Source organism: Mus caroli, chromosome 3 (genome assembly GCF_900094665.2).
Source record: "Mus caroli chromosome 3, CAROLI_EIJ_v1.1, whole genome shotgun sequence".
NCBI classification, from domain to species: Eukaryota; Metazoa; Chordata; class Mammalia; order Rodentia; family Muridae; genus Mus; species Mus caroli.
In genome coordinates, this window is record NC_034572.1 from 57,529,882 (window position 1) to 57,552,298 (window position 22,417).

Sequence of the window (22,417 nt, forward strand, 5' to 3'; positions counted from 1 at the left end):
CTTTTCATTTACACATTATAAAGGGACAAACTGCAGTTTTCCATCTTTGTTTTGACAGAGGGAAGATAAGAGGTTTTCATGATTACAAATGCAACTGCTAATAATTACTATTGTGGCCTAAGGAAAAACTCCAAATCATTTGTGTAGCTAAATTAAATAATTATGGTGCCTAGAAGGACTCAGAGTCCACTGGTGAAGAGACGTCTCATCTTTCTATCAATCTCCGCATATATTAGACACAGAGTATGAAAGACAATTGGGAAAATGAAAGAGCAGAGGAAAATTAATTATAATTATGGAAATGCAGCTTAAAGAATAAAGGCTTAATTGTGTGGCACAGGTCTAATGGGAAATAATTCTCACTTAGTAACCACTTAACATGTGAGAATTCTGCAAGTCTGAAGGAGAAGCTGACTGTACTAAACACACTATTTCTTCCTCCTAATTGAGTAATTAGGAAATTGGGGTTCCCAAGTGTAGATGGATGAAAGGATCACAGCCCTTTTCTGTTTGCTGATGCCCAAAAGGCCAAAGGCATCAAAAAAAAAATGGATAATCTAATGGAAAGGGCTAGCCAAGAATCTTTCTTGAAGGTGACAGACTTGTTTGACACAATTAAACGTGAACTCTGCACCTTCTCTCCCACCCAGGCTGCCCACACATCCAGACCTTTGGTTTGCCATTTTGCTAGGCACTCAGCAGGGACTTTTCATCCCCTGTATTACTGTACAATGTGAATGTCCTTGTCAAAAAAAGCTCAGCCGGGAAATCACAGGGCTTCAGTTTCCCAGCCAAAAGCTTTCACTGAATTAGATTCCTGAAAAAAAAAGAAGAGGCTGAATCATCTCAACATAAATTTTTTAGAGACAAATCACTGCCTGGCTCTGATCAATGCAGGTATACAACAGTACAAGAAATAGAAACAGTAAATAATGCCAGTGTTTAGGGACATGAACTCACCCTAATCTAAAACACTAAAAGATAATCACAAGCTACCAGGAGATAAGAGAGAGCCATTCAAATCTATACCCTTATCCTGGGTGTCCTGGGTGGCAGGGATGGCATGCTGAGGAACATGTCTCACTCATGTGCCAGTCAGAGAATGTGCTACAGAAGATATGGTATAGGCTGCTAGGGGTATCTGCCACTTAAAAGTAAGAAGAGACATCTGTAGAGAGGAAAACACCACCTCTTACCCCACCCATCTTTTACAGCCTTGGAAATACAAGAGAAGACTCAAGTGAGGAAACATGGGAATATAGGAATGGATAGGGCAAGTTGCCCTAGTACCTTAGAGGCAAGAGAATACAAGTGCTAGAGATGGAAATGGCAACAGAGAAGTGATAAAGTTCAAGGGAGAGGAGGGATTCTCTATCTCATGGACTCTTGGTGACAGAGGAGGTGAAAGTGGAATTAAATATTCAGAACTGGTGGTCCTGATCACTCAGCACCAATCACATGCAAGTAGATATCCAGGTACAAGTTGAAAGACCATCTCTTGCCCATGTACCGAATTGGAGGACCGAGGCTTCACATCCTGAGAAGAGAGGCAAAGGCAAATGAATCTGCCTTCTTTCAGCCATCAACAGGCAAAACAGGGCTTAGGGTTTGACAGGTAAGTATAGCTTAGCTACTTTGGTATGATTTAAACCTGCTGATATTACTGACACTTCTTTTTACTTTCAGAGGGGAAAAAATCATATTAAATTTTGATCATATTCTTTCCCCTTTCCCAACTCTACCTAGATCCTCCCCACCTCCCAACCAATGTTCTCCCTAAAAGAAAGAAAAATCAACATTAAAAAACAGAAAGATAAAAAAAAACAAACAAAACAAAACATAAAGCACACACACAGAGAGTCCTTTAGTGTTGGCCAACTATTCCTGAATATGAAGCCTGCCCTGAAGTGTGGTTGAGATACCCTGTGCAACTCCATTGAAAAAAAACTAGTTTTCTCTTTCCAACTAGGTACCACTTGCAAACAGCTTCTGGTTAGTGATAAGACTTTGTATCTGCCCCCACCCCATTCTCTGTGCTGGCATTTTGTCTGGCTTAAACTTTTGCCATCACAGTCTCTGAATTCATACGTGTATCAATCCCATGATGTCTGGAAGACACTGTTTCTTTGTAACACCTATGTTGAGCCCTAGGGGGAAGACACTAATACAAGTAAATCTAGTTGCATAATTCCCAGCAGTTATGCGTGATTGCTGCTCTTCCAGAGGACCAGAGATCTCTTCTAACACCCATTTCAGGTGGCTCACAAGAGCCTTTGAGTCTGCTCCAGGGAATCCAATGCCCTCTATGGACTCTGAAAAGACCCATATACACACAGTCATACTCTACACACGTGCACATAGAAATGAGGACAAAGAGAGAGTAGAAACACAAAGAAATTATAATTCCTAACTGAGTCTCTCTTATAATTGAACATTGAACTAATTTAATCTACCAGCTCACCTTTGAGCTACGAGACATCTGCCAGCGATCCCCATACCTGCACCAGCCGTGTTACAAAGATGAAAAAACAGAGTTCTAATTCAATTTCTGTTACTGTGATAATCACCATGCCCAAAAGCAACTTTGGTTAAGAAGCGTTGTTTTGGCTTATACTTCCATGTTACAACCCCTCCCAGAGGGAAGCCAAGGTAGGAACTCAAGATGGAAACCTTACAAGCCAGAACCATAAATCAGAGAACCATGGGGATTACTATTTCCTGGCTTTCTCAGCTACTTGACTTATACCTGTCCAGGATCAGAACAGCCGACAGCAGGCTGCACCATCCCATAGCAATCAAGAAAATGCCCTGCAGACAGGCCCACTGTCCAGTCTACTGAAAGCAATTCCTCACTTGAGCTTTCCTGTTCCTAGGGTGACTCCAGTTTGTGTCAATACTCAACAAACAGAAAATAATTCAGGGCAAAGCAAGATGTTTGTTGGATGAAGGAGTCTCTTCAATTTGGCCTGTAACTTTTCTAAATCAACTCCAATGAGAATACATTGCCATTATAACCAGAAAATGAGTGTAAGGTGAGCTTTATGAAGAGCGATGCTACATTTTCAACTTTTATTCAGAATCTTAGTGTACCAAGTCCCCCATTTTAATGTAGTTATCTCATCTCCTGGGAACACTGCTCAAGTCTTTGTGGAAAAATAAATGTTAAGACATTTGTTCATTCAAATGGGCATATTTCGAAAGGCTATCATATGAGTGGAATGATGTTTTAATTTTGTGATATAAAGGCTTCTCTCTCTTTATCGTAGTTGACTTGGTTATACAAGAACTGCCATTAATATAAACAAAAAAGCCAATTGGTAAGCAAAAGTTGATTAAGGAGCATGCCTGCTCCAGAAGTCCCTCTCTCCAAATAAACATTTCTTCACCTCATCTTACCCTGGCTTGCTCCCTCCCCCGCCACAACCCCCCTCCTCCCTCAATGTTATTGAATTGCCCAAATATTATTATTAGCACTTTCTTACCATGAAACAGACCAACATGCTCACTGAACTCACAGCCCCAACCTTGATAGTTTCACTGTTCCTACCTCACAGGTGTTTAGTCCTGACTCAGACCAACACACTTGGTAGGTTCACTGTTCCTACCTTAGCCAAGTGCTGAGTTCCCACAGACAGATGAGCAGGGTGTCTTTCAGCCCTCAATCACTAAATCAGTTCAGGCAAAGAAACCAAGTTTGATGACTTGCTCTATCAGAAATCAATTCTTAAAGGCACTAGTTGCATTACAAATGAACAGAATCGTGGTTCTAACTGGCTTCAAGTCTCTTAATCTTGAGAGGATTTAATATTTCTAAACCTTTTGAGAAGTCATTCCTGAACCATGAAAAGTAACCAACTCACATTTTCAATGCGACACTGCCCCCTTGTGTATCTTGTGTTTGGTGAAAAGTCACTCACAAAAATGTAAAAATTTTTACTCTCAGAGAGAGTTCAAAGGAATCTAAGATGCCAGAAAATAACCTTGAAACCTGTCAAGACCAGAATGCTTATTTCACACTCCCTTACTATGAAACAGGCCAGCATGCTCACTGAATCCACTGCCCATACCTTGGAAGTTCACTGTTCCTACCTCCAAGGGTTGAGTCCTGACACAAGGGAGAGTTACACACCTGAAGGACTGTCTAATTTGTTCAAGTTCATCCACTACTGGCTATTGACAGAGCAAGGACCCTTAAATGGACTTCAAACCTCTCAAGGCCCAGGAGTGTAGCTGAGTGATAGAGTTCTGAGAACTCATCTCTCAGAACAGAATGATAGACTGGATTGGGCAGAAACACTGGGGTTGTGGAGACCTGAAGATCAGAGTTTGAACACCAGATCTCCACTTCAAAACCTCTAAGCCTTAGTTCCTCTATCCAAACAATGGGATGAACTATTACAAAGATTTCCAAAGGGCTCAAGAGAGCAGTGCTCACTATTAGGCCCTGCACATAGCATTCCTCGTGATAGCTAGCCACCATTGTCAACTTGACTCTTCAGACTCACCTAGGAGACATACTTTTGGGTGTATCTGTGAGAAAGCTTCCAGAGAGTTAACTAAGGAGGAAAGATTCACTCTAACTGTGGATTTTGGAACTCCAGAATGAATTTTTTATTTTTTTTTTATTTTTTTTTTATATTTTTATTACATATTTTCCTCAATTACATTTCCAATACTATCCCAAAAGTCCCCCATAGCGCCCCCCACTTCCCTACCCACCCATTCCCATTCTTTTGGCCCTGGCATTCCCCTATATTGGGGCATATAAAGTTTGCAAGTCCAATGGGCCTCTCTTTCCATTGATGGCCGACTAGGCCATCTTTCGATACATATGCAGCTAGAGACAAGAGCTCCAGGGTTCTGGTTAGTACATCATGTTGTTCCAACAATAGGGTTGCAGATCCCTTTAGCTCCTTGGGTACTTTCTCTAGCTTCTCCATTGGGAGCCCTGTGATACATCCAATAGCTGACTGTGAACATCCACTCCTGTGTTTGCTAGGCCCCGGCATCGTCTCACAAGAGACAGCTATATTTGGGTCCTTTCAGCAAAATCTTGCTAGTGTATGCAATGGTGTCAGCGTTTAGAAGCTGATTATGGGACGGATCCCTGGATACAGCAGTCTCTAAATGGTCCATCCTTTCATCACAGCTACGAACTTTGTCTCTGTAACTCCTTCCCTGGGTGTTTTGTTCCCAATTCTAAGAAGGTGCACAGTGTCCACACTTTGGTCTTCCAGAATGAATTTTTTAAAATGGGGAAAAGGAGAAAAGGAGCTAGGCACAAGCATTCATCTCTACTTCTTGAGGTAGTGCGACTAGCTGCCTCTTGATGTTACCTCCATAGTTAAAACACTTGACACCACTTTCCACCCAGTGGTGGGCTGTGCCTTCAAGCTGTGAGCCAAAATAATTTCTTCCTTGAAATAATAAAAAAAAGACAAATAAAGACCGAAATATAGAAACATGCTAACCGAAATATAACTATAAAAACATATCAGAATTTTATTCACATCATAACTGCGGTTTTAGCTCTCCAGATGAAGACATTTACAATAAGGAAAATGGCAATAAACTACATCATTTCAACAATGCAGTAAAACTCTGTCCCTTGAGACAGATAAATCTTAACAGAAAATACCATACGGCTGACAACATGAGTGTAGACACGAAGCAGCCAACAGCACTCTTGGGTGAGTTTCAGAGGAGAGCAAGACAGATCCTCACTTCTGAAGTAATAGCCCAGTTACTTCCCACATCTTCCCTGTTGACAATAACGAGATGACAATAACGAGAGAATCAGCCTAGAAAGATGGGCTGCAATTTAGGTGACAGTCTCAGCCTCCTTTCTTTACTTGTAAGATAAAGTCACCCTCTGCAGGGTCACACGAGGAGTCTTGAGAAGAGCTCCATACAACGACTGGAGCCAGTGGGTGGAGTAGCACTTGCCACAGACTTACCTTTAAAGTAATGATACACATTAAATCTGTTACCAAAATGAGGGATGAAATCTAAAATTTGTAAGTTGAAAATAAACAGTAGTGTGTTTAATTAAGCATCACTCAGGTCTCATGAAACCTCTGCATCTCCTGGACTTCTGATGGACATTGCTCTACAAATTCCAATACCCCTGAAACCTTTGGCTCACAAATAAATTACTCCCATGGGAATCTTGGTAGGAGGATGGACAAAGCTTATCCCTGACTATGAGACACTAAACAAGAAGCTGTCGCCTGGGTTAAAGGCAATGGTCTAAGATAATTATTATTTATCAGGAAAATGACTGGTATTAATAACTCTCTGTTCAGCTACAGTAATCCACCCAGCAGACATTCTGAAGTGTAGCAAAGTTCTCTGTTCTGTTTTCCTGTGGTCTGATACACTGGTTAAGTTTTCAAACCCCAAATAGTTATAACCATTGAAAAGGTACCTTATGGGAGTCAACAGGAGTAGAAAGGCTGAGTGGTAGGAAAGAAGAACACCATTGCTGTTGTTAAGGAAGTTCACGTTGATAAAAACTGCAGGTCACGGTCTGGTGGAATTTTAAGATAAACTCAAGCTCTTGGTTCAGCCTAACGATTAGACTATACTTGCATCCAAAACAGTACAATGCAAGTAATTTTCCGAAAGCAGAGTCTCAGCTACGTAAGTACAACAGCTCACCATGAAACACACGGTTGTCCACCAGAAAATGTCTGCGGTACTGCACGCAGTTCCTCTTCTCACCATTCCAGTAGTTCATTGTCAGAAGATGTCTGGCACAGCATCCAAATGAAATTGCCCTATCAAGAGAGACAAAATGAGACAGAAATGAAGAAAACAGCAGCCACACGCTCACCCAGGCAGCACATTGCCATGGGTTGCCTAGCACTGGGGGCAACACACAAGGCTAAAATTTAGACTAGGACTCCTCCTGCCCATAACAAACTTCCCACAGAACTTCCAAGAACCTGAATGCTGTTTTTTTTTCCCCATACCAAAACAATAACTCTTTCCAACAACATCGTCCTGCACTCCGCTACTGCTGTCTGCTGAGGAAAGCAAGCTATCATTAAGCAGGTTTCAGGACTGTATTTTGTCCAGGTCTCAATTGCATTCTATCAGGATCCAAAACAGTCAATACTGATCAATTTCCAGAGGTCTCACTAGCAGGTGAGCTATTATTCTCAACTCCTGAATTTTGTGTTGGTGACATCCGGGTAGGTTATGTAACCAACTCGCAAAATGTTAGAAATTATTGCAGAGTCCAACTGGGCACAGATACGCCAAACTATAACAAAGTTTACTTGCCTTCTTTTAGTTCGTTGGAGGTATTTATTTAGGGCCACTAATCCTTGGATCCACCCAGGCTTACAGATGTAACTAGAGCTGGCCAGGCCTCTAGCACAATGTGCTCACAGAACCTGCAGAGATTCCAGCCTCTGCAGAGACCAAACACTTGAAAAGCAGAGATCTGAGCCGATGAATTAAACTGCAAAGCCAATGTGCATGACCCTGAACAAGGAAGCCTTTGTTCACAAGGTTTGGCTAGTGATGGTTCAGAATTCCAACCTCCTTTCTGTTCACATCACAAGGCTGGAGGTGGGGGGAACAGCAGCAGGAGAAAAAAAAAAAAAACAAAACAACCAAAACACCAAAAAAAAAAAAAAAAACCCAAAAAACAAAAACAAACAAACAAAAAAACATAACAAAACTGCAAGGCTGGCAAGAAGCAAACCCCACAGGTGGAAAACAGTTTTGTCATCTGTCCTATTGCAACAGTCTAGAGTTTTGTAAATGTACCCCAGTGGCTTAGTGAAAAAGATAAGGTATCCCAGTGTTGTCTGTCACACTGGGACAGCTAGTGGAGGCTCCAGGAGCTTTGGTCAGTTTCTCCTTTACCTTCCACAACGGGGATCTTATCTACCGTTCAGACTGCTTGCTGCTCCACACAATCCTGAATCCCTCCCCTTCTTTTTACTTCATCCCTGCCAGCTTAGAATGATGCTCCTGTTCCTTAAGGCTGAGGGAGTAAAGAAAAGCATGTGGGACCATGGAGAGACATGCTGCAGAACAGCTGACTACAGAAACAAGCCTACCTTTGCCCTCCAAAGCCAACATCTCATATTATATCCCAAACATTTTTAGATGTATAAATAATGTAGTAAAAGGTGGAGTGTGCCTTATAAAGCACGTGCTTAGAAGTACAGTGCCCTGAATTTGATATCCAGCAACATAAGTAAATTCACAAAAAACAATTAAATGTTATTAATTTTTTTTTCAAAACTGCAGTACTGAAGTACCCCCATGTTCTTTCCTGTTCTGGTATCCTCTTTCCTCATTGCAAATCTCTCTCCTAGAATAACTATTTTTTTTAATATTCATTATTCCAGCATTTTACCTAAATACACAATTTTGAAGTCCTCTGGATTATTAAGGGCACGACCTTTTCCAAGAAAATACGTTTTCCATAATTAACAGTAGTATCGCTCACTTACAAAAAGTGTGCATGTCACTTACACTTGCTAATGTACATGGAACTAAAAAGGAGACCACCCCCAGTGGAGAGATAAGGACACCAACCCACCTATAAAACTTTTCACCCCAAATTTGTCCTGTCCACAAGAAATGCAGAAACAACAATGGAGCAGAGATTGAGGGAATGGCCAACCAATTACTGACCAAACCTGAGACCCATCCCATGGGTAAACAGCAATCCCTGACACCTTTATACCTGTAGAACAAAGCCTAGCATAACAGTCCTCTGAGAGGCTACACCCAGCTGCTGACTGACACAGATGCTGAGACCCACAGCCAAACATTGGATGGAGCTTGGGGAGTTTTATGGAACAGTTGTGGGAAGGATTATGGGCCCCAGAGAGGATGGGAAATCCACAGGAAGATGAACAGAGTCAACCAACCTGTACCCTTGGGAGCTCCAGGGACTGAACCACCAACCAAAGAGCAAATGCCCTCTGTGGATTCTGTTCCCCTAACAGAAAAGGCTGCCTTGTCTGGCCTCAGTGGGAGAGAATTGGCCTAGCCCCGAAGAGACTTGATATGCCAGGGTGTGGGAGATGTGGTGCGGGGCAGGGGTGGAGGTGGGGGTGGGGGTGGGGTTGAGGGTAGATCCACCCTCTCAAAGAAGAAAGTAAGGGGGAGGGACTGTGTGAAGCAGGGACTGGGAGGAGGAAAGGCAGTGATCGGGATGTAAAGGGAATTTAATAATAAAAAGAAAAAAGCCCCTATCTCTATTCATGCTAATTTTCCCTTGCTAATTCAATTTTGTGGGGTTTTTTTTTGTCATTATCAGATTTTGTTCCCTGTGCTCATTGCTGATCCAAGGAAATCCTAAGATGTTTATAGTTAGCAAAGCAGGTACTCATGCAACCTTCTCATCCACGCCCTATTAATCTTCGGAGACAGGTACTGTTATCTCCTTCTACCACACCAAAGAAGAGGAGATCCTATTAGACTGATTTGTTTACACTGCCAGGAAAAGACAGAAACACAACCTTCAATCATATCTTCAGATTCCAAACGCAAGTTTCTAACCTCCATAGGCCATAAGGGACAAGGATGTTATCCAATGTGAAGGCGTGAGATTCCCTGCCTATGATCTCAGCACTTGGAATGTGGAAGCTGGAGGATATTATGTTCAAGGACAGCCTAGGGATAATAATGAAATCCTGTGCAAAATAATAAATTAAAACAAAAACTCATGGGTCTGTGTGGGTCTATGTGTATGGGATGTATTCTGCAAATTCACAATGATTATAGCTAAGATACTGGGTGCAGTGACTCCATTCTAACCATAAAATCAGCAAAACTGATGAAAAATCTTTTATTTTTAATTTGGCAAGGATATGGTATATATTATTATTTTTTCTTTTCTTTTTAAGGCATTTTTATTAGATATTTTCTTCATTTACATTTCAAATGCTATCCCTAAAGCTCCCTATACCCTCCTGCCCCCACCACCAACCCACCCACTCCCACTTCCTGGCCCTGGCATTCCCCTGTACTGGGGCATATGATCTTGGCAATACCAAGGGCTTCTCCTCCCATTGATGGCCGAATAGGCCATCCTCTGATACATATGCAACTAGAGACACAGCTCTGGCGGGTACTGGTTAGTTCTATAGGAGGAGCAAAATCTTTCAACATAAAAAAACCTAAAATGTCCTAGCCTGCTTCTTGGTTACTATGCTTAAACACTGACAAAAACAACTTGTGGAAAAAAGGGTTTATTTTATTTGAGCTTATACTCTATTGTCCATCATCCAGAGAAACCAAGGCAAGAACCAGGAGACTGAAACTTAAGCAGAGACCACAGAAGAATGTTTCTTATAGGCTTGCTTCTGCTCAGCTAGAAAGCATTAGACGAAGATGATGAAGAAGACAAAGACAAAGACAAGGAGGAGGAGAAGGAGGAGGAGGAGGAAGAAAAAGAAGAAGAGGAAGAAGAAGAAGAAGAAGAAGAAGAAGAAGAAGAAGAAGAAGAAGAAGAAGAAGAAGAAGAAGAAGAAGAAGAAGAAGAAGGGGCCTAGGTATGACACTACCTATCCACAGAGCTAGGCCTCCATCAGTTAGCAATCCAGAAAATGCCGCAGACACGAGCACACACCAGACTGATAAAAAGTTATTTGATTGAGGTTCTCGGGTGTGTCAAGCTAACAACCAAGGTCAGATTCACAAAGAGTAAACATCTTTTACTTGATTCCCTCTCTCTTCAGCACGGAGAATTTAACTACCAAGTTGTGATGGAGCCCTGGTTGAAGTATTCTAGTCACCAATATATCCCATGACCTCAACATCTGTATTTCCCAAGTTCATATGTGGAAATCTTTAATGGTGATTTCAGGAGGTGAAGCATTGGGGTTCTATCCTCTGAAGGGCTCTAGAAGGCATAAGCATGGCAAATATGGTGACTTTTACACTTCTCCTTGCCAAAAACTATTAGATTACATTCCTAAAGTTAGCCCCCAAGGTCCATTCTTTATTTGGCCACTGACTCAATCCTGGAACAAAACACCAAGGTCCAACAATCAAAATTTTTATTTAGATAATATGTCCAATCAGGACTTACCAACTCACTCTAGCACCAACTTCACCCTTTTCTCCTTAAAAACCTACTCCTGAAAAAAATTAAAAATCTGCTTTCTTGTTTGCTTGCTTGCTGCTTCAGTTATTGCTGTTGCTGCTGCGGCTGTGGCTTGCTGCCTGCCTTTGCAGCCTCCACTGCTTGACCATTTAGGATAATAAAACTCCTTTATGCTGAGAATTTAGTGTCAGGATATGTCTTATATCAGTTGGGAAGGGCAGCATCTCCCTTACACCCACCCTAGGATTTGTGTCTTTTATGTAAGAGGCATAAGAGCTAGCCTACTGTGTACACCATGTGAGGATACAAAAAGTCAGCAGTCTGCAGCTGACAGAGGGCCCACACTAGATAACAAATCTGACTTGATCCTGGAATCCCTAGCCTCCACAACTGGAAGAAATGATTTTCTATGATTTGTAAGCCACCTTGACGACACCTGTTCTGTTATAACGACTCAATTGGATCGACAGGATGAGAATAAATGAACAGGTAGTGGAGCCTGCACAGTGCTTGCTGTCCAAATATGAGGTCCTGAGTTCAATACCCAGAACCCACATTTAAAAAAATACAAATTAGGTGTGGTGGCAGTACACTTGTAATCCCAGGGCTGGGGAGGCAGAGATAGGAGGGAGGATACTGGAATTTACTGGCCAGCTAGCTTAATGAGCTCAAGGTCAGTAAGAGACCCTAACTCAAAAAAACCAAGGGCGATAGCACCTGAGGGACACTTGAGGTTGTGTAAGCATGTGTGTACATGTGTATATGTGTGTATACACACACACATGCAAGCACACAGAACTTTTAGTTCCAACCAGATTTACAATAGGCAGGGCTACTACTCACTTCTTATGAAGCCAAAAAGAAATCAAGACAAACCCCGAACTCAGGCTCTTCCCCAGAGATTACAGGGTGGGTCATATTGGCAAAGCTAGCACGTTCACAATCCACTTGCCTCTGCCTTCCAAGAGGTAAGATTACAGGTGTGTGGCTCCACACCTAAATACATTTCTTTATTTTTGCCATTTTTTTTCTATTTACATGACCAAAACTATCAGATGTAAAGAGAGTCAGAAAACAGGCTAACCCCAGTACCAAAGACACGTGTGAAATGCTAAGTTGGCACTTTAAACTAAGAAAATGAAGTATGTGGAATAACAATCACTTGTCAAACATTTTAAAGTCTACAGATAAAAAAGGATAACCTTCTATACCTTATCTACAAAATTAAGCCTGTCTAAGATGTGAGCATGTGGACACTCCTCACTACCTGTGTTTCCAAGAAATTCCTCCCACTTTATGCAAGAGATATAGGTGCTATGGACTCGGTTTAGATGCTGTGTGGCTTGGGCCAGGCAATACTGCCATCCTTGGGGATGTAATACAGGAGATTTTTATGGGCTCTCCTAGACCTTTGAGTAAGATAGGTCTAATATATATATGAGACCAAAAAAAAAATCCGTTTTCTGTTAGAGTTGAAATTGTGGAGATCTAGGACTCAAGATCTAGGACTTAGAGTCACTTGAATATAAAGGGAAACTTTGCTTGACTGAATCTCACACCTAGAGAATCTTAAGGCCTGTTGATACCAAGCAAGCCTGAAGCTAATGGACCCCTGAACCCTTGTGTTAAACAAGCTTTATATTTCCTTGCTGGTTTGCTTAAGTCTGTTTAATGGAAGTGAGTCTTCTACCTAAGTCCTAACTAATGAGATATGTCAGCATAGCACAATGTGGAGAGACCATCTGGTAGTCATGAGCTCTGTCTAGTTTCAACTCTGACTCACATACACCCTGCTTTTTTACTGGGTCTCCTTTGGTTCAGATATAAGAATATTTTTATTTGAACTTGGGAAAAATAACAGCAACAAAAATACACTCCATTCATGCCTTACTGAACTATGCCCCGACACCATTTGTAGGTACATTTAAACAAAGCCAAACCAAATGCCTTATCTTTAGCTTTAGAAAGTCTTAGCTGCCTTTAAATGTCTAGCAAATCTACAATACGGTTTTAACACATTTTATGAAACAGTACAAGTCTGTACCAGGAACATAAATGGCTTATTAGGCAGAGGACTATAGCTCACAAGCTTATAAAAGAGGACTTTGGGGTGAGGAAGAGTAGACTTTTTTTGTAATATGGGTAGTGAGATAGCTCAACATGTAATGTAACTGCTGCCAAATCTGATGGCCTAAGTGTAGAGGGTATCTTTGTGCACTATATGGATGCAACACTTGTCAATTAAAGCTGATTGGCCTGCAGCTGAGGCAGAAAATAGAAGGTGGTACATCCAATAGGCAGAAAAGATTGTAGGATAGAGCCAGGTACAGGAACAGAAAGGAAGACACAGGTGGGCGAACTTAGATTAGAATAAATGGGATATTAAATTATGATCTTATCAGGGAATAGCCAAAGTTTATGCCCAAGGTATTCATACATAGAATTTGAGTATCAGAGTTGTTATTCTAGCAACTTGGGGCTGTGAGAAAAATACCACATTATACCTAAGTTCAATCCCAAGGACCCACATGCTTGCCATGGAAGATACACGCGGAGGATGATGATGGCGACAACAACAACAACAATGACGATGATGACATTTAATAACAATAATAAATGAAATAAAATGTATTTTTCATATTTTTAAGATTTAGTTTATTTTTTTATGTGTAAGAGGTGTTTTATTTGCATGTATGTATGCATGTGCATTAGGAGTATGTATGTAATGCCTGTGGAGTCCAGAAGAGGATGTTGGATCCCCTAGAACTAAAATTGCAGTTGGTTTTGAGCCACCATGTTGGTGCTGGGACTCAAGCCAGCTCCTCTAGAACAGTAACTAGTGCTCTTAACCACTGTGCTAAAATATATTTTTTTAAGTGGATGCACTTATCTCCTCTACTTTGACGAGCATTTCTACCCCCTTCTCTCCTGCAACTCTCACAACCAAAGCTATGGACTCTTTCATAGGCTTCTGGGCATCTCTCTCCCATAAAAACCACACTCTCCACCCCATCCCCTCTACAGTATTTGCAAATGTCCCATGATTTCTACAATATTCCCCTTTGTATTTATTATTGTTTATTTTTTAATGATCCTCCCAATGGCCCTATGAGTCACACATTTTTTGAGCCTGAGTTCTAAGAGAATAAGAACCAGTGAGGTATAAACCTACATTTTCTGACCCTGAACCCCCAATCCCATCCCAGAACTCCCATCGTTTCTGTTCGCTGATACCCTATGTCTCTGTAGAAAGAGCTTAGGGTCTCCTTACTGATGACACTCAACACATCGACTTTTCCAACCTCTCCTGTTGTCCCCATCTCACCACAGACCAAGAAGAGAGGGAAGGAAATGGTTACATACTATTGTTACTTGTTTTTTAAATGTATATTTATGCCTCCAGCCAAGTGTCTCTAGAGTACATGGAATGGAATGGAGACGTGCGAAGTGTGAGTTCTTCCCGTATAAGATGATGAAATGCAGTTTTAAAATGAAATTTGAGTAAGTGTGCTCTACAAAGGCAAGGTTACTAGCCAGGCCTCATTGTAAACAAAACAAAACAAACAAACAAAAAAAACAAAAAACAAACAAACAAAAAACCAAAAAACTCACTGGCTCATGCCTTCAAATTGCTAACAACAGGAACAGGACACAAGGCTCTAGGCAGAAATTAAAATGCAGTGCCTACGCACCTGATCTCCTTTTGGAAAGAAATAACTAGCTAGTTCATGGACAGTCATAAAGATCTCCACCTCAGAAGACAAAAGGCCAGAGTGCAAGTGTGGCCAGCCCCTGCCCCTAAGGGTTTGCTCGGTCTGGTGTCTCCACAAGCTTGCTCTGAATAAAAGGAAGAGAAAAAAAAAAAAAGCAATGCAAAATAGGAGTGAGGGAACAAAGATAGGAAGAAGGAAGAAAGGGAGGGAGGGAAGGAGGGCGACCCAGTGGGCCTAACAGTAAATAAGATGCTCTCTGGAGCTCAACCTTAGGCAAATCCTCCCTAGCCTCTCAAGCCATTCATCTCTAATTATAAATTTGAGTAACCTTGAAAGCCCACAGGATTCTGCTGAGAAGGTGTTGACTGCACTTCTCATCAAGCCTTGCTGGGAGATAAAAGGCAAAGCTAATAGTCTCTGACAGTAATGTTCCTTCGGGGGGGGGGCAGCAAGCATCCAATAGGAAGGCCTGGAGAAGGAGTCTTTAAACTCAGTCCATCCAGCACCTCACAGCCTGACCCTTGATGCTTGAAGATGACTGTGCTCAGGCATTGCCAAAAAGCTGAGAATTCAAATGAAATCCTGTGAAAAGCTAAGAATTAAGGGAAGCTTGCCCCTCTTTCATTTCACCACTAATTTTAAGGTAACAGGATTACACGGGGGTGGGGGGGGGTGGAAGTGGGTAGGGTGCAGGTCTAAGCCTGGGATCCCCAAGCCACCCAGCAGGTGTCCTTCCCCATTGTAAATCCATTCCTTCTCTCTGTAAATCCAGTCACTTCTCTCTGGTTTCCAAGCACCACCAAGTAGATTGTTCAAAAGCTCTGCAAGTAGCTTAATTCCACAGCCCTTCCCCTCCCAACTAGGTAAACAAAGAGAAATAAATAAAATGACACTTAGTTCATTTTCCTAAGTCCCACGATTCTGCTGTGCTTTCTTTAAAGCCATCAGGGGCTTAACGTGCTCTGACCTAGCTGAGACCCCACCCTCCTAGGATCTGTGGTTGTGACAATTGAAAGAATGGGTTTAAAAGAGAATGAGTTGGCTAGAAAGATGGCTCTGTAACTGAAGATGCTTTTACCATGTACAGCTGATAGCAGACTCCTTGAGCCTTGTGAAGAAAGGAGAAAACCAACCTCACGAAGCTTTCCTCTGACCTCACCTACACACACATGTCCACACACACAAATAGATAAATAAATATAACTTTCGTTTCGATGATTCATATTTATATTGAAAAGGAATAGACAAACATATTTTCTGGCCGTGGTGAGGACGGCACCCTGGACCTTGTGCATCCTAGACAAGTGATCCACACTGAGTTACATCCCAGCTCGCTCTAACTTTTTTTTTAAGTTTGAAAACTCCTTTATTTTTTTTCAAAAGTAAAGAATACTGACAGAAACAATAAAAATAGCTAGTAATTAATAACTGCAGTATAACCAGTTCAAAAAAATACCACAGATCACAGAATTCTGACCTACACAGTTTAAGAGCTTTTCTGACTACTGTTGTCATTATGAAATGACTTATCCCATGCTATTTTATGCATACTAAAGTAATGCTTTGCAAATATTATGCACTGCTAATATCTACTACAACAAGTTTACTACAACAAGTTTTATGACACAGAAAAATAAGAACACTTAAATACTGGAGGGTTACCCAATTGCCATGTGCACATTATCAATTACATTTGCATCAAAGAATTTGTAAGTTTATAGAAAAATGTTCATGAAATAATGTTATGTGCAAAAAAAACTAAGACACAATACTCCACTATGTAATACAGTATTTCATAGAAATCATGCTAGCAAAGTGCTTCAATTTCTACTGCAAGTTATTTATAAATAGCCTTTAAAATGTTAAGAAAGGTCTAATCTGATTTCTTTAATGTTTTGCACAATTTGATATTAAACCTTATATTGTCTCTGCATCTAATAAGGTGATACTAGAATATTTCTATTAATCTGTTAATGTGAATTTCCTAGCTTTAATTTCCAGTCCAGTCAGACTGTATCACTTTATTATACCTTAGTGAGTGTGCACTTTTCACATCATGCTTAATAATGATTTTTACATGTGGGTTCCTAAGGAAGATTGACCTGTAACCTTTATAGTCCTTATTACCATCTCCTCTTGATAAAGTTTCTCAGTTCATCTAACCCGTACTCGCCAGGAAGTCATCTATTCTTTTGTTAAAGTTTAACATGCACTTTCCCAAGTCTAAATAATCAATATCTTTAATAGAACACACTGACCGCATTAGAGCTTCCAGCATGCATCGCTATTTCTCACTGAAGCTTCTGTGTTGTTTTCTCCTCTTCTTCAATCTCCATTACTTCCCTTTTCTTGATTTTTCCATAAATCTTTTCTTCTGTCTCTCTTACAGGGTTACATAAGGCCATTTTCATGCAAGTATGTAATGCACATTGAATTTATCCACTATACCCGACAACCCTCCCATTTCTCCCCTCTCCCCTCTCCCCTCCCTGTGTTCCCCTAGGTAGATTCACTTCTGCTTTGTTATCTGTACATGTATTACTTTACACATCTATGAAGTCTGGGGCTGACAAATTAAAGGAAATGTGGTATTTGTCTTTTTGAGACTGAAGTTACTTAAGTTTATCATTAATAAGTAGCACCAGTGGTTCTATAGTCTGCCATTCCTCTTTTCTCTGTCACCTCTGAGTACTTCTCTTTGTCATCATTTCCTTCTGCTTGATGTGAACCTCCCTTAGTGATGATCTGTGGAACACACTCTAGGTTTCTGTAAGCCTGAAAGGTCTGTATTTGGTCCTAGCTTTTTAAAAATATTGTGAATGACACACATAGTATACACTCACTGGTTCAGTGGATATTAGCCCAGAAGCTCAGAATACCCAAGATACAATTTCCAGACCAAATGAAGCTCAAGAAGAAGGAAGACCAAAATATGGATACTTCGGCCCTTCTTAGAAGGGGAAACAAAATACCCTTGGGAGGAGATACAGAGACAAAGTATGGATCAGAGACTGAAGGAAAGACCATCCAGAGACTGACCCACCTGGGTATCCATCTCATATATAGTCACCAAACCCAGACACTATTGTGGATGCTAAGAAGTACATGCTGACAGCAGCCTGATAGAGCTGTCTCCCGAGAGGTTCTGCCAGTGCCTGACAAACAAGTACAGAGGTGGATTCTCTCAGCCAACCATTGAACTGAGCACAAGGTCCCCAATGAAGGAGCTAGAGAAAGGACCAAAGGAGTTGAAGCTTGCAGCCCCATATGAGGAACAACAATATTAACCAACCAGCACCACCAGAGCTTCCAGGGACTAAATCACCAGCCAAAGAGTACACATGGAGGGACCTATGGCCCCAGCTGCATATATGTAGCAGAGGATGGCCTTGTTGGATATCAATAGGAGGAGGTCCTTGGTCCTGAGAAGGCTCGATGCCACAGTGTAGGGGAATGCCAGGACAGGTAAGTGGGAATGGGTGGGTTGGTGAGCAGGGAGAGGGGAGATGGAATAGGGGGTTTTTGGAGGGAAAACCAGGAAAGAGAGGATTACCCAATTGCCATGTGCACATTATCAATTACATTTGAAATGTAAATAAAGAAAATATCTAATAAGAAATAAATAAAATAAAATAAATTTCACAGAGAACATTACAATCTAGGGGGAAGAAAAAAGGAATATTCTGAATGGGAACAGAATCCTAAGCTGACAGTTTACTTCTCTGTGCAAACCCTGTGTTTTCCTGCCTTTCGAATCAGCCATTGTTACATCCCAGGATAATTTCCCAAGCCTTTGCAAATAGACCGCCTCATCTCCCTATCACTCTGCATAAGATTCCCCCCTCACCTTTTTAGTTCTACAGTGTAATTATATTGTGTCCATTTTTTTTTCTTTACTTATACTGGTTAGGATTCATTACTTCAGGGATCTCATTCGTTATCTCTTTTTCTCTTTAAATACTATTTTTCAATCTTCTTATTCTCAAACATTAATTAAAATTTTCTTCAGATTCATTGGCCTATTCCCTATTCCACTTGGATCTCTCTGTTGTTAAACCCACTGACTTACATTAACTTACATTATTCTCATTTCGAGTTTCATTGTGCTCTTTGCTTAATCAGCATGGTTGGTCATTCTCATCTCTTGTCCTCAGCTCACTAGTGGGGGTGGGGGTCTAGAAGTCACTTGCCTTCTAACTTCAGGAGTTAGAATTCTCTGTAGTCAAAGGTAAGAAATTTATCAAAAAAGAGGAAAAACTTACCTTCCACAATTCGAGAGGCACTTCATACAAACAAAATTTCGTCTAGGGATTTTTCTGACCATGTCATTCATGTGATGTAAGTAGAACACCCTTAGGATCACAAATTCTCAGTCTCAGGTATCATACAGTAGCCTTGACTGGCCTGGCACCCAACTTAAAATACACAACTGCCTCGCTTATTGCATATTCCCTTCAGCCTCTGGATGATGGCTCCATATCTACCAAGAAATTTTGTTTGTTTTTGAGGGTTTTTATTTGGGACGGGATGTGTGTATTATTCTCTTTGCAACTTCATTCATGTATAATGCATTTTAATCATATTCAACCCATTCCCCTCTTATCTTCCCTTCCATTCCCACTGAACCCTGTCTTTTTCCAAAGCTCTCCTCTCTCCTCCCTCCTTCCCTTCCTCTCCCATGTGTGTGTGTGTGCGCGCACACACACACACACACACACACACACACACACGAGAGAGAGAGAGAGAGAGAGAGAGAGAGAGAGAGAGAGAGAGAGGGCGCATGTGTTCCATTGAGTTAAATAGGGTTACTTGCATAATCATGAGTGTCAAAATCATGGTGTGAGGGGCGTTAACTGGAGTGAGGGAAACTCAACCAGTGGCTACACTAGTAAAGAAAATGACTTCTCTCCCTCCACAGCCACTAACTGTCAATGAGTCACTAGGGAGGGCTGGGACTACAAGGCTCTCCTGAATGCTGGAATTTTCGTGGACTCCAATTGTGTAGCACCCATAATGGTGATTTCCTTATGAGCTTACAAAATTTGAAAGATAATAAGTGGGGTTTGCTTATGGGTTTGTTTTCCAGAGCATTTTAATTTTCCTTTCTAAAACAAGAACAGCTTTATGAAATTACCATTTCCCAATTAAAGGGGCCTTTCTTATGTACCTAGTCTTGTCTTTTTGTCTCATGCAGCTGTGACAACTAAAGTTAAAATAATTGGCCGAATTTGTTTGGAAAGTATTGTTTTTAAATGTTTGTTATATGTATGTATTTGTTTACTTATGTATGTGACAACTTGCAGGGCCCACCATGTGGGTTCCCCAGAATGAGCTCATGTTGCTGGACTTGGTGGCCTTTACCTGTGGTATCATCTCTTTGGCCCTGTTTGGCAACTATCTTCAATACAAAAGTCAACTTCACTATGCAATTGGCTCTTCTTATCTTTTGCCCGAGTTTCAATTAATTTTTTACTGGTTCACTGAATTTAAGAAAATAATCTATCTTACCTATTATTGTAAAATTACTTCTATATGTAACAGTATTGTAGAAAATGTTTTATAAATATTGTTTATTTAGTCTTTATAACTATCCAAAAGTCAGACATATCTATTGTCCATGTCTTATAGTTAGAAAAACTAAAACACAAAAAGGTTTCAAATCACCTAGGGTCAAAGCAACAGGGCTGGGGTTTAATCTAAAAATATATAACGTCAACAATTTACTCCTAAGCTCTGTGTGATTCTGAATAAAAGGGGGCAAGGATAGATGGTGATGGAGAGAGAAAATATATGAAGGAGCCCCCTGTTAGTCCTGCAGGGTCACTGAGAAAACCCAGATTCCCAGGTAATCAGTCCTTCCCCCTTTCCTTCCCTCACAATCAGGCACGGCCCTGATTTTAAAAGAGGGTAAACAAAGTGACTTAATACTAAGACTACACTGCAAAACTAATACCAAAAGCAATGGTCACTAGTAATTAGATTTTGAATTATCAGTAGACATTAGTCTTGAACTCTATCCCAATATTAGCATATTCAGCCACATATGCTAAAGTCTCTAATAACACACAAATCCTGTGCTGACTATCCAAAGATTCTTTGATTCACACTAATTGTCTCTAAACCAATCATTTGAGGGCTGAAAACGGTTCCGTGGGTAAGAGCATGTGCTTAGCCAGATGATTTCCAACTTACTCCCAAATACATAAGGGGCCCTAGTGTTTAATCTCAAAAATGGGTACCCAACCCTACTGAGAGGACAGATGCCTCAGATTCCCCCAACTCATCCTGCCTTCTTTTCTTCACTTCCCTGCTCACCGGTAAGTAAATTGAGCTTATCACCTGGGAGAGTTAGATTCTCTTTGTTACCTGCATTATTTTCTTCCAGCCTGAAGTGAGGAATTCAGCTCCAGCAAGGGAATGCCTTGCTGTGGAAATAAAGCCTCCAGTTAGTGTCTCTTCTCCTTCTAAACTCTGTAGCAGTATAAGTGGAAGAAGTACTTCTCCTATTTGTGCCCCAAAATAGGAGTGTCTGGGAACCCCATTTACTTTTTACCTGAATGTACTGCACCCTATAAAGACACTGCAGACACTGAGGGTCTGGGGAGAAGCCTGAACACAGTCCCAGCTACTGAGACGCTAACGGTGTAAATGAACAAAGAGGTTACAGAAATTGAAGATGTATGTAAAACTTGCACATGTGAGGGCAAAACACAAGATAAATGGAAAATGAAGCAGATCACAGTTCAATAAAAAGGAACAAAGGCAGACGGGAACGTGTTCCTGAAAGGTAAAAGGTTTTACTGAGATATCAAAAAAAAATTCCTAAGTTTAAATGAGGAAAGACAAAATTATACTGGGAGGGACATTTTAGAACAAAGAAATAATGGATGCTTTGAAACCTATTGTCAGTTATCAAGGGGAAAAATTCCATTATCTGTTGCTATAACATAGAACCTGAGTCTCAAAAATTTATAAAGGATAAGGGTTTAGAAACTGGGTATGTTGGCAATGCATACAATCCTAGCACTTGGGGAAAAAAGGCAAGAGCATCAGGAGTTCAAGTTTGAAGCCAGCCTAGATACAAAACAAAAACCAAGAAATAAAGATTGGAGGTGGAAAGAAAGGAAAGAGGGAGGGGGGAAGGGAGATAGTAAATTAGGATGAAAAGTCAATTTATCTAGGATCAAGATTCTGGAAGCTGGGATGTCTAGAAGCAAAGTGCCATTGAAGAAAACAAAGGGCAAGTAGGCACATGCAAAAGGCACAAGGTAAGGAGGGTGGACTGGCTCTGGCCATCTACTCTTAAACTAACTGCTTTAGTCCCACTAAAGCAAGAACTTAGTCTCACAATAATGAAACCAATCTCTTAATAATCTAATTACCTCTTAAAAGCCTGACTTGAAACACTGCCACAATGGCAATCAAATTTGAGCTTTGGCTCAACAGCCAAACCATAATTAGTATTAATATGCTTATTAAGTGCAATAGATACAATAAAGAATATATAAAGAAATTAGCTGGGTAGGGGTGTGGCTCAGCAGGGCAGTGTTTGTGTGTTGTGCACAAAACATTGGGTTTAATCCCCAGCACAGCAAAAAAGAAAAAACAATCCTTAATGATATAA

The 22,417-nt window shown here is 40.8% G+C and overlaps 1 protein-coding gene across 4 annotated transcripts in view; it reads right to left on the reverse strand.

The window, feature by feature from the left end:
• The window catches only part of Plch1 (phospholipase C eta 1), a 202,778-nt gene that overhangs the window by 174,012 nt on the left and 6,349 nt on the right, over nucleotides 1-22,417 (reverse strand). For 3 of the 4 annotated variants that reach the window (XM_021158107.2, XM_029475578.1, XM_029475576.1), the window contains exon 2: nucleotides 6,661-6,779. In XM_021158107.2, the coding sequence (XP_021013766.1) occupies nucleotides 6,661-6,739 (79 nt within the window). In that variant the 5' untranslated portion in view covers nucleotides 6,740-6,779. Of the gene's footprint in view, nucleotides 1-6,427; nucleotides 6,551-6,660; nucleotides 6,780-22,417 lie in introns of those variants that run through there. The other variant, XM_029475579.1, reaches the window with a different exon arrangement.